The sequence below is a fragment of the Pteropus vampyrus genome, unplaced genomic scaffold, assembly GCF_000151845.1.
Source record: "Pteropus vampyrus isolate Shadow unplaced genomic scaffold, Pvam_2.0 Scaffold268, whole genome shotgun sequence".
NCBI classification, from domain to species: domain Eukaryota; kingdom Metazoa; phylum Chordata; class Mammalia; order Chiroptera; family Pteropodidae; genus Pteropus; species Pteropus vampyrus.
In genome coordinates, this window is record NW_011889049.1 from 44,168 (window position 1) to 58,786 (window position 14,619).

General features: G+C 46.5%; 2 protein-coding genes across 2 annotated transcripts in view; one reads left to right on the forward strand and one right to left on the reverse strand.

Moving 5' to 3' along the window:
- SLC25A29 (solute carrier family 25 member 29) overlaps positions 1–2,085 on the forward strand; it is a 24,232-nt gene extending 22,147 nt beyond the window's left edge. The window contains exon 5 of the mRNA XM_011375257.1: positions 1,898–2,085. Within this exon, the coding sequence (XP_011373559.1) occupies positions 1,898–2,085 (188 nt within the window). The remainder of the gene's footprint in view (positions 1–1,897) is intronic.
- Positions 2,086–5,098: 3,013 nt separating this feature from the next.
- Positions 5,099–14,619, reverse strand: part of YY1 (YY1 transcription factor) — a 13,086-nt gene continuing 3,565 nt past the window's right edge. The window contains exons 2-4 of the mRNA XM_011375248.2: positions 8,883–8,943; positions 7,028–7,186; positions 5,099–6,263 (exon numbers count right to left, since the gene is read on the reverse strand). Coding sequence (XP_011373550.2) covers positions 6,081–6,263; positions 7,028–7,186; positions 8,883–8,943 — 403 coding nt within the window. The 3' untranslated portion in view covers positions 5,099–6,080. The remainder of the gene's footprint in view (positions 6,264–7,027; positions 7,187–8,882; positions 8,944–14,619) is intronic.

The following is a 14,619-nucleotide window of genomic DNA, read 5'->3' on the forward strand; positions in this document are numbered from 1 at the left end:
AGGGCAAGGAGGCTTTGGAAATGGAGAACCGCAAGGTGAGGAGAGGCTGGAAAAGGTGAGGCCAGGCTTGGCTTTGCGGGTAGGCGAAAGCTTCGGATTTCATCCGGTGGGAAGTGGGGGGCTCCTGGAGGTTCAGGTGGGCTGGTGAGGCCCATGCTGGAGACCCAGTCGGGAGGCTGCAGGTAGTGCCAGGGAGCGGGCGGGGAGCAGCGGGGCCGGAGCACGGAGCTGAGAAGTGCCGGCACCGGGCGTAATGCGGGGACCAGCTCCCGAGGCCAGAAGACGCAGTGGTTCAGGGTTTTGAATTCCAGCTGCCCAGACCTTCACCACTGTGCCTGCTGCACGACACGGGGCCATTCCTCCAAGGGCGGTTTGGAGGAGGAAGCGACATGGTGTTTACCTGCCTAGCATGGTCCTGGGCACTTAGGTTCCCAACAAGTGTCAGCACGGCCCGCCGGACGCTGGCGAGTGCAGGGCAGGGACACTGGTTTCAGCCATCCGGGTCGCCCACATAAATTAATTCCAAGTCTGCAGCCCACACGCTTCTTCTTCACCCTGGCTGCTCCTCAGCTAGGCTCTGCCTTGGCTCTTCACTGGGCAGCTCTGGGCCTCCCATGCGCCCGGGACTTGCCACCCCAGCAACATCCTGTCAGCAACCCCTTCCATCATTAGCAAAAAGAGAGAGAGTCACAGGAATTAAGGAGTATTAATAAGCCTCACTCTACAGTCCACCAGACACCGGGGCCCAGGCGGGGGGAGGCCGGGCGCTTCTCTGCCTTTTGCTTTCGGCCAAGCCCTAACTAGGTCTCAGTACGTTTTATGGGGTTTTTAAGAGTCTATTGCAGGAGTAAGATTTCCTTTATGGCACTGGAACTACCAAAATACCGGAGATGAGAATATCATTTGGTTGTGCTTTCTGAAAAGTGGGTACATTTCTCATTAAAACTCCTTCCGGCTCCGTCAGTCCATCTTGGAGCTGATAGGTTACCTTAAGGAAGCATTTCATGCTGGTGAGACCAAATCCTGGGGCTTATCCTGTGCCAAAAAGGAGACCCATGAGAATCTGCCCCAGGCAGGAGCTTTTTTGCCAGGTTTACTGGGTGTGGAACTCGGGAAAAGAAGCGGCTTAGGGGCTTGAGGAACAAACAAGAACCACAGGCATTAAAAAGCTTAACAACATTATGCGTTTATTATATTTTATAGAGCCATGTTACACATGCTTGGTGCTTCAAACTGAGTTATTGTTAAATGTTTTTCTGGATGCAAAGCCATCTTGCTTGATGCTTGATGCGGATGCCTTAAATACTATAATATTTCTGCGTCTATGACCTATGAGCTAAGGAAAAACCAAGGACAATTCCAGAAATGGCAAAGAACATTCAAGAAAAAGATGTACATGAGACGCAATGCTGAGTCTTTGAGTCAGGGCCTACAGAAGTTACCAGAAAGTGACTAAAAACAGAACTGTTCTAGGAAAATGGTTTGACCAATCACCGTAGTAGGTAAGAGAGAGCCTCGTTAACAGTTACGGATGTCGTAGAGGAGGACTGTTTGGTGCGGATGCCCTTTTCTCCTCCACGGGACTTGCAGACACCGTGAGGCCTGCCCCGAGACGAGCAAACGACACGGCACAGCAGCTGCCCTCCCTGCGACAGACATCTCAGTGCTGTTTCTCATGGCATCTGAGTCTTTAGTGAAGTCAATTTGATTAAACTCACCACTTTGTGGCAAGTCAATCATCGTGCCTTAAGATGAGCGTGACACCACCACTCAGCTCTACCGACTCCCACACAATGCTGGCCGGAAACGTGGGGGCGCGGTGACCAGATGCTGGGAAGTTTGATTTGCCCGCTGACCTAACGCCAGTGGGTCAACGTTCCCTTCCCACTGTCATAAGGGAAGTGGACGAAGCGTGTCAACAGCATGCCACCCACGCCTCACGTCAAGCCTCGACAGAGTTCCAGCTTAAACCTCCTCCCTGGCTCTGCTTACCCCTTGGCCCCGGAAGAGAGGCTGGGCAGCCTCCTGCGTGATGCTGCTGTTCTGAGGGCCTGCGCTCACACCGGGGACCTGAGCATGGCCTGAGCAGGAACAGTCCGTCAGTCAAGGTCAGTAAGTTAGGACACAGGGGACCTAGCCAGCCAGCCAGCCAGCCAAATGCTTCTACGCAGAGGGATCGTGAAGGCGTGAAGTGCCTTCTGCAACATGGATGAGCAGGCTATGGAGCGAATGGCTGGGGCCGCCCGGAAGCGCAGCTGGAGCATTGGCTTCCTCCTCTGCTCCGGGCTACGTCTGGGTGAAAGGAACCTGCTGGGCCTCAACTGACAAGGTGCTGTGCCTGCACTACTGCCAGCGGGAGCCAGGACACAGGGCTGCGAGATCAGACAAATGACCCTAAGGTCTGGGGTCCCAGGCCATCCAGGGACAGGCAAGGAGCTGGCTTCAGTAGGCCAGCAGAGCAGCTCGGAGGAAGCCTCCTGGCATGGTCATGGCATTAAATGGATGCCTGTGGGCAGCTTCGGCTCCCACCACTATTTTGACCTCTGGGATCCTGGCTCCCGCTGGTGGGCAATGTCAAGGCATTCGAGATTACCGACACGGCCTTCCTAAGCCCCGCCGACCCCAAATCATAGGAGTCGGACACGGGAAGTGGGCATTTCCCTCTGCCCGCGGATAATTCCGGGGTGGAATTATCAGGTTTCCAAATCGACAATTTCTGGAGGGCCAGAGTTTCCTGTGTCACGGACGTGAGCCCTGAGGTAAGCTGCAACAGGTTAAGTTTTACTAAACAGACCGGGGGCAGGAACAAAGCCCTCTGCCTACTGCTCCGCTGGATGCGGGTGTCTCTCTGGGCCGCTTGTGGGATGGAAGCCACTCATCCATTTGTGGAGAATCAAACTAGAACTCTGCTTGGGAACAACCGGCGGGCACTGGGCATACTATTCTCCCAAAGGGTCTGACTTAACTCAGACGTCAAGGAGTAACTGACATCTAAAAGAACTTTTACATGAAAACCAGATAGAAAAAAAAAAATCTTCATTTTCCTCAAATCCTCAGGCCTTGAATCTAAACACGGCACACAAACACCATATGAAACCAACAGTGTGAGTTCAATGTCACCTCGGAAAATAAATGTCACTCTGGGGTGACAGTTCTTTATACAAATATTATGCTTCCCCCTAAACCCCACTACCAAAAAGGGGGGAAATAATAAATCCAAAAATAGAACACAATATTTTGTTAAATGTAAACTTATCCTCTGGGTTTTTATATTATATATGCTAGAAACATGCACTGATTTCAGCTCAGATATAAGAAAATATGTCTATCAGTATTATTTATAAATCAGATTAATCCTCAAGACAATTGACTCACTGTTAGAACACCATTTCAAAAAATTTTTAATTTACATCTTTAGCAAAATTATCAATTCTAACCACAAGCGAAATGGCTTTAAGTTATACCCAGTGAGAACTACCTCTACTCTTTAAACTGTCGCTCATCTATTATTTTCTAGACTACTGCTGTAAAATGAGACCGCAAAGTCAACCAGGAACGTGACGTCAACAAAGAATGTGGACATTAAATCGTCTTCAGACCCCCAAGTCAAGTCCTTTCAGAAATTAACTCTGCAGACTGAGAAAAAGACACATGAACAGAGAGTCAAGGGGAGTGATGACTATTCCACTCAGAGACAGAAAGGGACAGAAGAGATGACCAAAGGCATCCCCCGAGGGGTCAAGGCACAGAGGAAGAGGGACCTCCCTCCGCACAGGGGCCTGGCTTGTGTAGTCACGGCGTGGTTCTTGGGGCTGCCAGCACTTCCCCACAGCACAAGTCTGCCACGCCGTCGCGGGTTCCGGGGCAGGAGTCCCGGGGACAGTGCCCGGACCAGGCTCCAGTGTGGCACAACGCTGGCAAGCGTGTTGCAGCTCCAGACTGCTAGGACAGCCACCCCAGGACTGGCGGGAGGGGACGTACGGACTCACACCGCGGGTACCCGTGGCAGCCTCTGCCCCAGGTCTGGTCAGAGAAGCACGCACTCCCACCGGGGCACTCAGCTTTGAAGGGGACTGCCACCACGGCTTACCTCTCTCCTGACTGCCAGATACAGCAAAGCCTGGCTTATTATCCAGGGGACGGCTGGGCTCTTCTGATTAACTCAGTTCCATCAAACTACTCAATGGAAAACAGATTCTGAACAAATAAAAAAAGTGTCTCGAGTTAAAATGTTCATTTATGATTCAGAAGGCACTTCGAAATTCCCAAGAGCCACAGGGTCACTGTTACTGGGCCACCAACCCTCCTGTACAGGACCGATGGAGAAGCTGTAAAGAGACAGGGCTACCTTTTCGACCTGATGGTGTCCTGGACATCTTATAAATAAATCTCTGATATTAGCGAGTTTTGTCAATTACCTTGCACCTTGCAGAGTCAAGCACACAGCACAAAGTCACACAGTATGTTTGCATTTCGAATAAATGGGATTTTGCTGTATCATGGCAGTTTATAAAATATCTCATGAGCCTGATATTTGACTCGAAGTAATATTCAAAAATTATAATCATACATTTAAGAGGTCGCGTGAGAGGTACTCATTGAGTACAGCTTTCTTGATAATCCAGTCACCTTGCCAACCTGCACTCGGCATCCGTTTAGAAGCATGGAATTAAGCTACTGGCGCTCAACTGCCACACGCGCTGGCATTACAGATTCCACGAGACAGGAACCAAGGCTCTCAGCCCAAACAGCGAATAACCATAAGCGTTTCCTGGGAGACCAACCGGGGACCCGCTGGGGCCGCCAAGGGCAGCCTGAGCAGCGGAACCGCCTGGTCTTCTCTCTGCTCGCCCCGCGCAGGTCGACACCTTACCTTGAGGACACACACAGGCCAGGGCACAAGCGCTTCAGTCACACATTTGCTGGGGGGAGCTAAAATCAAAATCCAATCGCCAAGGGGCCCAGCTGGGGTGCTCTGAGGTAGTTCCTTAACTCAGGATGCCTGCTACCTACTCTCTTTCAAAACTTAGTACACGCAGGAAGTATTAAAATACCCATGCATCGCTTTAACCACAAGTCACTGTAACTGAGTGCAAAATAAAGGAAACTTGAGTTGCTTTATTTAGCTTCCAATTTCTGGGAGGCTCAAGAATTATAATTATTCTGGACAACAAAAGGAAATAAGACTGTGCTTACAGATCTTTTTCTGCCATATTCTTTCTGTAGGATTGCTATTTTATTGTTGCCCTTTCTGTTACACGGGATGTACACATCAGGTGTTAAAAGGTACAATACATTCTACAACTGAGCACCACTTTCTGTAACTGAACAGGCAAAGAAATTACACTGAACATCAGCATCTGGCAGTATTTTTCGGAAAAAAAAAGTGACTAAAATGGGTTTAAATTGATTAACACTATTAAATCACATCTAATATTTGATACTACATGATTCAATACAGCTATACGATACAATTATACAAAATGTGTTAACATCAAAGAATACAACCAAAATTAAGATAGCAAACAAAACCTATATAACTTTTTTTTACAGGAAAATACTTTTGAAGTATGCATGTAACTGCCCATTCTTTTAAAGAAAATCTACTGCAAGCAAAGTTATCAACCTCCAGAGAAATCACACATAGCATTACTAAGCATATCCCCAAAAAGTGTACAATATGCACACTTGGAAAATACAAAATTAAAAAAATTGTAAGCAACAGGTGAGCTTCATATTTATAAGAATGTGAAAAGAAGTCCCATTTTTAGCACTGTTGTATAAAGAATTGTCTTTTGATGCGAAGTTCATGAATTGTCCTCCTGTTGGGACCACACTTTACAAAAACACCGTGTTTTTGAAACGAGATTACAGAGCAAGATAGAGCATATCTTAGCAATGTCATCTTATTAAAGTTTTTTTAAATTTTTACTACTTTATCAAAACATGTCCCTTAGGTGTGTAGGATTCATTTTTAAAATTCTTTCCTAGAAACAATATACAAAGGGAGGAGTATTATTCCCGGGCGCACCCCCGGAGGGGGCTCCCGGGGCCGAGGAGGCTTCTTCTCGCCCGTCTTCTCACTGGTTGTTTTTGGCCTTAGCATGTGTTAAGATGTGAGATTTCAGGTTAGTCGACTGAGCAAACTTCTTGTTACAACCGTCGAAGGGGCACACATAGGGCCTGTCTCCGGTATGGATTCGCACATGTGTGCGCAAATTGAAGTCCAGTGAAAAGCGCTTCCCGCAGCCTTCGAACGTGCACTGTCGAGGAAAGACCAGAGAGAAGCCACTCAGCGACTGACCGGCGGCGGGCGAGGGGCTGGCCGCGGCGGCGGCGGGCGGCCCACTTCTCCGCCTGGTGCTTTTCCTGCCCGCCCCGAGGACGGTTCCTAGCTGCGTCTGGCATTAGTGGGCGGGGAGCTCTAGCTCTGCAGAACCGCCCCCGAGACCCACGGTGAGCCCTCCGAAGCCGTGTGCACACAACGTGAGAGCAGCACTTGGCAGAAGAGCAAGAATCTCCCTAAATATCACGTTACGGTCCCGGTACTTGTACGTTTCGAATAAAATGCAAATCAATCGGAAGGTTTCTAGTGCCAAGTATCGAAAAAACCCCACCGGATTTACTAGCTCACTTGTTCATGGGTTCCCAAAACGAGACAAAATATCAACAACTACACTTACCCTCAGATGAAAAATTTTAGGAGTTCCCTGCCAACAGTAATTCGATACAGCACTAACTATGAAAACTAAATTGCTTCGATCCCAGTGAGCGCCCCAGAAATTAGCTTTAGGCTGCTCCTGAGCAAGGCCGTGCGCCTCCCGACGCGAAGTGCACTCCGTAAGGCCCTCGCTACACCCTGTCTCCGTGTCTCAGACCACACACGGGTCCGAGCAACTCGTCTGGACAGCACTGCCGGCTCTCACTGCAAGCGCTAGGACCCGGCCTCTCTGGCTGTGACTCTCCAGTGTCGTCGCTGCCTGCCTTCATGTGCAGGTAGTGTGGGGGGACAAGGGACTGGCTCTACCTGAAAGGGCTTCTCTCCAGTATGAACCAGTTGGTGCCGTTTTAGTTTTGAGCTCTCAACGAAAGCTTTGCCGCATTCTGCACAGACGTGGACTCGGGGGCCGTGGGTGTGCAGATGCTTTCTCATGGCGGAGTTGTCCCTGAACATCTTTGTGCAGCCCTTCGAACAGAGAGAGAAGCTTAGTGGTTCACACTGCAGACCGTGACAAAGGAGTTACCACTCAACAGCCTTCACTGACACATGAGAACAGAACGACCCCCAACCCCCACTTTAATTTTACTTAGTATTACAGCAGAAATATCAAATTACTTAAGACAAAAAACAGACAGCTGAAAAAGGCCTTATCGTTTAATGTAAACCCTTGTTTTACAGATGAGGAAACTGAGGCTTAGAGATGTCTTGAAGTAGACTTGCCCAAGGTCACACTACCAGCGCCGGGCCGGGGGTAGAACCCGACGCCCTGGCTTCCAGCTACACCACAGCTGCCTCGCCCAACTCCGTCCCCCAAATGAAGCAACAGAAGCACTGAGAAATAAATGGAGTTAAAATGACGGCAGTCCACCACTACCTTTGGTGGGCCCCGTATTCTGTGCGCAAGAATGGGCTGTCATTCTCCATCGCCTACTGTCCCCTCTTCTCTCTTTGCCTCTTTCCCCTTCTTGACAGAGAAAGAAGCAAGAGGGTCTCCAAGGAATGGCAACTACAGAAGAAATTTATTTTGTGAGACACTAGGAAAAGAAGCAGGCGAACTGATACGAGAGCAGGGTGGGGCGGCAGACGGGGTGTGGCGCTCTAGAGAAGCACGTCCTTCACAATTTCTTCTGCAGTTGTTGCCCAGTAATGGAGTGAATGGGGGAAATGATCAGACAGCACGACAGAAGGACAGCACGAGTCAACCACTGAACAGCTTCACAGGCAGAAGGGCGGGAAAAGCCCCAGTTTTTTCACCTTGACCCCTAGGCTGTGTTTCCATTTAGAAAATGGAATCTTTAAAAAATGTAGTTGGAAAAGAAGTACACAGAGAAGCTAGAGGTGGCAGGCGCTTTAGGCATAACTGTTTTCAAATGCTTACTTTTTGGCCCTAACAAACTTTTTACATTTCAAAATCTCCACATTAAGAGCATTAAAATAAAACAAAGAACTTGTGAACGCACAGTCCAGCAGAGGTCATGCTCTGAAACTAAATGTATCTTCTCCAACGGTTCATTTAAAAAAATTCTGCTCCATTCCAAAATCCCCACCTTTTGTTTTTCTGCACCCGAGGGATACTTTATATTCCTGTTAGTTTTAGATCCAACGAAGTCTGAAATAGACTCAACCAAATACCTCAAAGTACTTTTTAGGCCACGTTTTAGTTTAAAGACTAATCACATTTGAAAACAATTATGCACCTCTCTAGTAACACACAATTAACAGGGTAAATTAAGAAAATTGTGAAGGAAATAATGAAGTTGTATTAGGCTTACTTTTAGTAACATCCAAAATCATCTCCAAATTTCCATAATGAGCCTATGGTCCCATAAAGGTCCATGAGTGAGATATAACCCAGTGTCTTAAGATTGACTTGTTAATGATCCAAAAAGAAGAAATAAAGTCCTAACATAGTATATTTGATATGTAGGAATAATATAAACATTGGTGTCCTACAGTAACCCCATTTAATAGTATTTAAATTTAAGTGGCATTTACTGAACACAACTTACACCACAAAATATAGTCTATTGAATTTAGAAACCAAAGATTAGTTCCTCACTGAATCTCAGATATGAAGAGAAAATTAAAGTGCAAATTTCTTATAATCTGTCTAAAACTTCATTAACAGTCTAATGAACACTTTCCCCCTAGCATTACTTACTTTATGAGGGCAAGCTATTGTTCTTGGAGCATCATCTTCTTTAATTTTTCTTGGCTTCATTCTTACCAAAAGAAAAAAAAAAAGAAAAAAAAGAGAGAGAGAGAGATTTGTAGGAGTGGGTAGACTCAACTGGCATCAATCATATAGTCCCTAAAATGTTTTCCTTACAGGTATAAAAACTAAGATTACAATATGCTTCCACGAAGGGGAAGGCACGAGACAACTCACATTCTCCGAGTCCCTATGACTGCGACATACTCTTCCCACTTTCCAGATAGGAATGTTGATGCTCAGAAAGGTTGAGATGCTGCCTATGGTCGCACAGCTAATAAGCTGGTGGTGCAGCTTAGGACGGCACTGTGGTCTGTGTGATTCAAACATCTGCTCTTTCTTCCAAACGCTTAAAAAAATATAAAAGATCAACAGCCCAGAAAACCACACAGGACTCTCCTGGTGGGAGAAAAGCGAAGTGTCCGAAAGCAGTTGCTGTGATCGTAAAGGCGCCTTAGAAAAAGGGAGCAGTGGATACTGGAGGGTCTTAAAAATGCACTTCCCAATACAACTGCTTTAAAAAAAGGGGGGATCCGTTTCATACTGACAGATTTTTTTCTTAAAGGGTACAGAATAGTTCTTTTAAACAGAATTTGGACAGGTGGGAACACCCCACATTCTCCATACTGTCCCCGCCCCCTAGCACGTTATTAGTTTTTCAAAAAATCAGAACGTTTCTTTTAGAGGACACAGCCTTCTGGCCCTGCTTTGGGGTCCAGATCACGCAGGCAGCCAGAGTCCTGTGTGGGATTCGTACCCAGAGAGCTGGCTCACTGTGTGACTTACCTCCCTGCTATCTCCACTGAACCCACATTTGGTCCCTTGTCAAAACTTTCTCTCCAAATTCTCCCTACAGATCTGTGTGTGGTAGAGGGGTGAGAAATTAAGAGTTCCTGGAAAAAAGATTTAAACTTCCGAAACAGATGTTCTCACAGTCCCTAGAGCTTTGCCACCTCACACTCCTACATCAGGACGCATACTTAATAAACGACTAAGTCAATGATTCCTTAAAAGAGCTAATTTACCACCACCTTTTACTACAAAAGATTTCCGCTACCATCTTTAAGTTATTAGCAAAAGCCTTAAGATTACTCTTCTCCACCCTTGCTCCGGGAAAGAATTACCTGGTGCTTCCTACTGTCTAAAACCTGGAACTCAGGACTCACCTAGTTAAACGTTCCCCACCCTGGGAGGAGCACAGGTGAAACAACTCATCTGGCAGCTATAACTTATCTCTAAGGAGTTTGCTCAAGACTGCATAAATTTCCTATTTTAAAGTCTGTGATGACATTTTCAGTCTGCAACCCTTCCCCCACGACAACCCTGCCGGGGCTCGGTCTTTCTCGGTCTTTCTCGTGCTTGGAGGCTCACATCAATTAGCAAACATTTTCTAAGTGCCTGCTGCATACGGGGCAGGGGGGTGCGGGGGGGGGCGAGGTCTGAACTAGCCTGTGTTATCTCAGATAGCACTAAATCCCCGAGTGTGGGTCTGAGTGCACAAAACCAGGTAGGACGAAAATTTGGTGTCACTGCGCCACCTGGGGGTTGTAGCAGTTTGAAAAACTATAGTGAGTCACACGAAAGGGTTATACTCCAGTCAAATGTTAATAGAAGCACATGTTAAGAACCAAGAGTCAGTCTCCCCATCAAGAACGTTTACCCACTGATGAGCCCCCTGCCATGCTGTGGGACTGTGAGCTGGCGCAGGACCACGTGCCTTGGCCCGGAGGATGGTACTCACCCATGAGGGCGGCTCTACTGCATTCTCAACCAGCAGACTCCTAAAGCACGCCCACAGGGTTGACAAATACGCATACAGACAGACAATTTTTTCCCCTGTTTCACCTGTCCTGGGGTTTGAATATGGAGTCAATGGCAGTGAGGTGCCTGTGCCAGTAGGACAGGTGTGGCTCAGTTGGGTTCCCACATCCCATACATTTTCTTAGATTTATTCCTAGGAACTTAATTTTTTTTAAATGTGTGTTTTTTTAATCATCAAAAAATTCAAACATACACAACGAGTAAGTCCCGTGTAACATTTACACAACTCTTGATTTTTAAAAAATATTAAGTGGTATTTTTTCTTAAATGTCATTTTCAAAATGTGTGCAAGCACTTAGCAACATAATTAATTTCAGAATGAGAGCTTAAAATGCATTTGTACCAACACCCTTGGACTCAAAGAGGAAGTGAACGGTATTTAACTGCAGCCACTGGTAAGCTCCTGAGCAAATCAACCTACGCTGTTGGTACCTTTTACATTTTATTCTAATGCAAATACTGGGAGAAGGTCATTTCCCAAAGAAGCATACTTGAAAGATTTTTGTTTGTGAATAAAGACTAAAATCTTCATGGAACCAATTGATATATAACTCACAAAGTAAAAAATATATATATATGTATATATATCTAAATCCTAAGAAAAGGAATTTTAAGAAAGACTAAAATCATACACTACTATTTAGTATATCTTCTTGACCTGTCCACACTTGTTAGACGAAACCAAGACTCGCGTTTTCATTGACTGTGCTGCTTTACAAGGATCTTTAAACCGGAGACGACAATGACACAGCGTAGGCATTATGAATGAGACGGGATGGGATGTGTGATTTGATGCTGACTTCTACTAGCTGCAGACCTTGAGCAAATCACTTAACTTCTCAGCCTCAGTTTCTTACTCTGTAAAAAGGTGCAAGGCTACCTGCATTAATTAGCGCTGTGAAGCTTAAAAGAGATGAAGCACAGTAAGCTCTCGGGGAACGACAGCTATTATTATCACCAGCTATGTGTTAAATGGGCCTCGCTGACAATGAATCAATTCTTAAAAAAAAAGAAAAAAAAAAAAAGCCACTTGTACGTAACAATCCAGAAGGTTCTGGTGCTCCGAACCATCCTTTTCAACTAAAAGAGTGCGAGACTAGAGGAAGAACGGCACCGGTAAAGCAGAAAGGCCTCCTCCGCGTGTCAGGAATCATACGGAGGAGCCACGGACCCACCCAATGAGAGAAGTTTCTTGTTCAATTAAAAATGGAGAATATGCTCCCTATGACACGACTGCTGGTTTTACACTATCTCCCTCTGTGCCTGTAAAAGGAACACCACCGTCAGGTTGGACTCCAGGGCCAGAAACTGCAGGAAATTTCCTAGCAGTTTTCAGCGGGGCATTGCATAAACCAAAGGTTCCGGCCAGCTTAATCCGCAAACGTCCCAGAAGCCGAGATGAAACCTTTTCGAAGCAGTGATTCTTGTATGAAAATTAGGCTTTCCCTGCAAAACAAGCTTAGCTGACTTCAGACTGGAACCATCGACTGTGACCCACGCTGACGGGACGGAAGTTCCTGTGTAACACGGCTACCACGCAAGGGCAGCGCCGCTGCCCTGGACAGATGAGGCAGCCTGTTAAATGCACCGGCTCTTAAGTAAAGCGCGGACTCATGTGACGACGCGGAGTTCTGAAGTGCCCTCAGGTCCACGAGCACACTTCATCTTCACGTTCATCTTCTGGTTAAAGTCTCAGGGGCATGGTGAACAACCTTGGGACTGACCTAAGCTCTCTTTATTCTCATCTTTCTGGACCGACAGCTTCCAGAAGGCTAACCTTAGTTAATGAAAAATGCACAGAGCTTGTCGATTTCACCAGGAAATAGAATTGGTCAGGTCCCACCCACTGTCTACTTTTTGAAGTATTTACTAAAAAGACATTTCAGGAAAGAACAGCCACCCATACATAGTCCTACCTCTTAAAAACCACGACTTTCAAATGAAAAGTCATTATTTCGCACAGTTGTACACTCATGTGTAACTGATTTACTGAGCAGTCTAGGCCAGCGGTCCCCAACACTTGTGGCACCAGGGACCGGTGCTCCTATGAGAATCTAATGCCTGGGATCTGAGGTGGCGCTGAGGTAGTGATGCCAGCCCTGGGGAGGGGCCGCGAATACAGACAAAGCTTCGCTTGCTTGCCGGCCACTCCCTCCTGCTGTGTGGCTCAGTTCCCAACGGGTCATGGACCGGTACCGGTCCAGGCCCAGGGATTGGGGACTCCTGGTCTAGGGTCAGCATAGCAGCAGCCCAAAACGTTTTCTGAACTGGTCATTTTCAAGGCCAGTTCAGAAGCCCATCACCCCAGGACATGGGGAGAGTGAAAAGCAGCCAACAGCCGAGTCCCGGAGCGGAGGCCGCAGAGCAAGTTCTGTGGATCTCTGTAAGTGAAGAAGACGGGGTCTGGCCCCCGAGTTTGAAACGTGGTGCCTTCAGCTTTCAGAGTCCCAGTAACCAATCCTGGGGCCTCTGGGAACCCTACTCAGCTGTTATCACACACATTCTAAAACTTGGAGACCTAAGAAAATAGGGCAGCCCGGGCTCAAATCCTTCTCACCACCACCGTCCAATCGGAGAGATTTGCTTAGTTTCATGTGATTTTTTTCAAGATACTATGGAAAATACAGAGGAGAATGAGCTCAGCCCCTATACTTTCACTTTGCAAACACTGTCGAGATGAGCAAGATTTCATTCTATTCTGCATACAAAATAAAATCTTTGGCAGGTTGATCATAAAAGAAAATAAACACGCTGTATTCAGATGATTCTGTAAATACTACTTACTGTAGAATTTAACTGTGTGCCAGGATCACATTTTTTTTTTAAATTAAATTTATTAGGGTGACATTAATTAATAAAACTATATCAGGATCACATTTCTTGCTCTAGAAGTCCAATCTAGAACGTTCAGTACCCAGGAGAGAATTCTCCCAGAGTCAGGTCAAATGAGCTCTTTCTCTTTAAATACTGTTAAAAGTATGCCCCGTTTTTAGGCCATGGCCTTCCTAGTCCTACCTCCCCTTTTCTGAGAGTTTCTGATTCTCTTTGCTTTTGCAATCGACTTTTCTTGAAGAAATTCTGACAAAGCACTGACTTCCTATTCTAAACGGAGCATGTTTTCCAGCCTTCTACACAGCTGTCTTCTCGGTTTCTCTTCGCTGTGTTCTTTAGGGAGTCTTCCTGTTGATATTCGCCCTCATTTTACTGGAATATATCCTCAAGCGGCCTCCTCAGACAGGGTGCATGCAACATAAAACAAGTCCTACATGTCTGAAACTATCATTATTTTGCCCTGTATAGGATCGATAGGTTCACTGGATCAAGAATTCTACGTTTATAATAATTTCTCCTCAGAAATCTCAAAACACACCACTCCACTATCTTCTGATTACTGACTGCTGTTGAAGTCTCATTTAGCTCTAACGACCATTCTTGTGTAGGTGACCTAGCTTTTCTCTCTAGAAGTTCTTAGGTTCTTTATACTTAGTGTTCTGAAATTTCGTAAATGGTACCTTTGAAATACCTGGCACCTGGGACCCCAGTCTCTGTGGGCCCCTTCCCTCACGAGGAAAGTCTCAGGCAGCCCTGGTACAGAGGCGAGGCCACCTGGGAAACAAGCAGAGGCTTCTATTCCACAACAGCGACACGTGCTCCTGACTTTAGGGCTAAAACACCATGCATTTTCTGTTAGGAGGACTAGAAACAAGCTTTCAGATCAGCCTCCCTATTTTCCAGCACGAGGGGGAATGCCAAGGGTCACCAACACCTAATTCTGTCTACTGCTCACCACCCACAGGCGCCCTCTCTGCAAAGCCCTCGCCTCCTCCAGTGAAATCACTTCACTATATATAATTTAGAATCACAT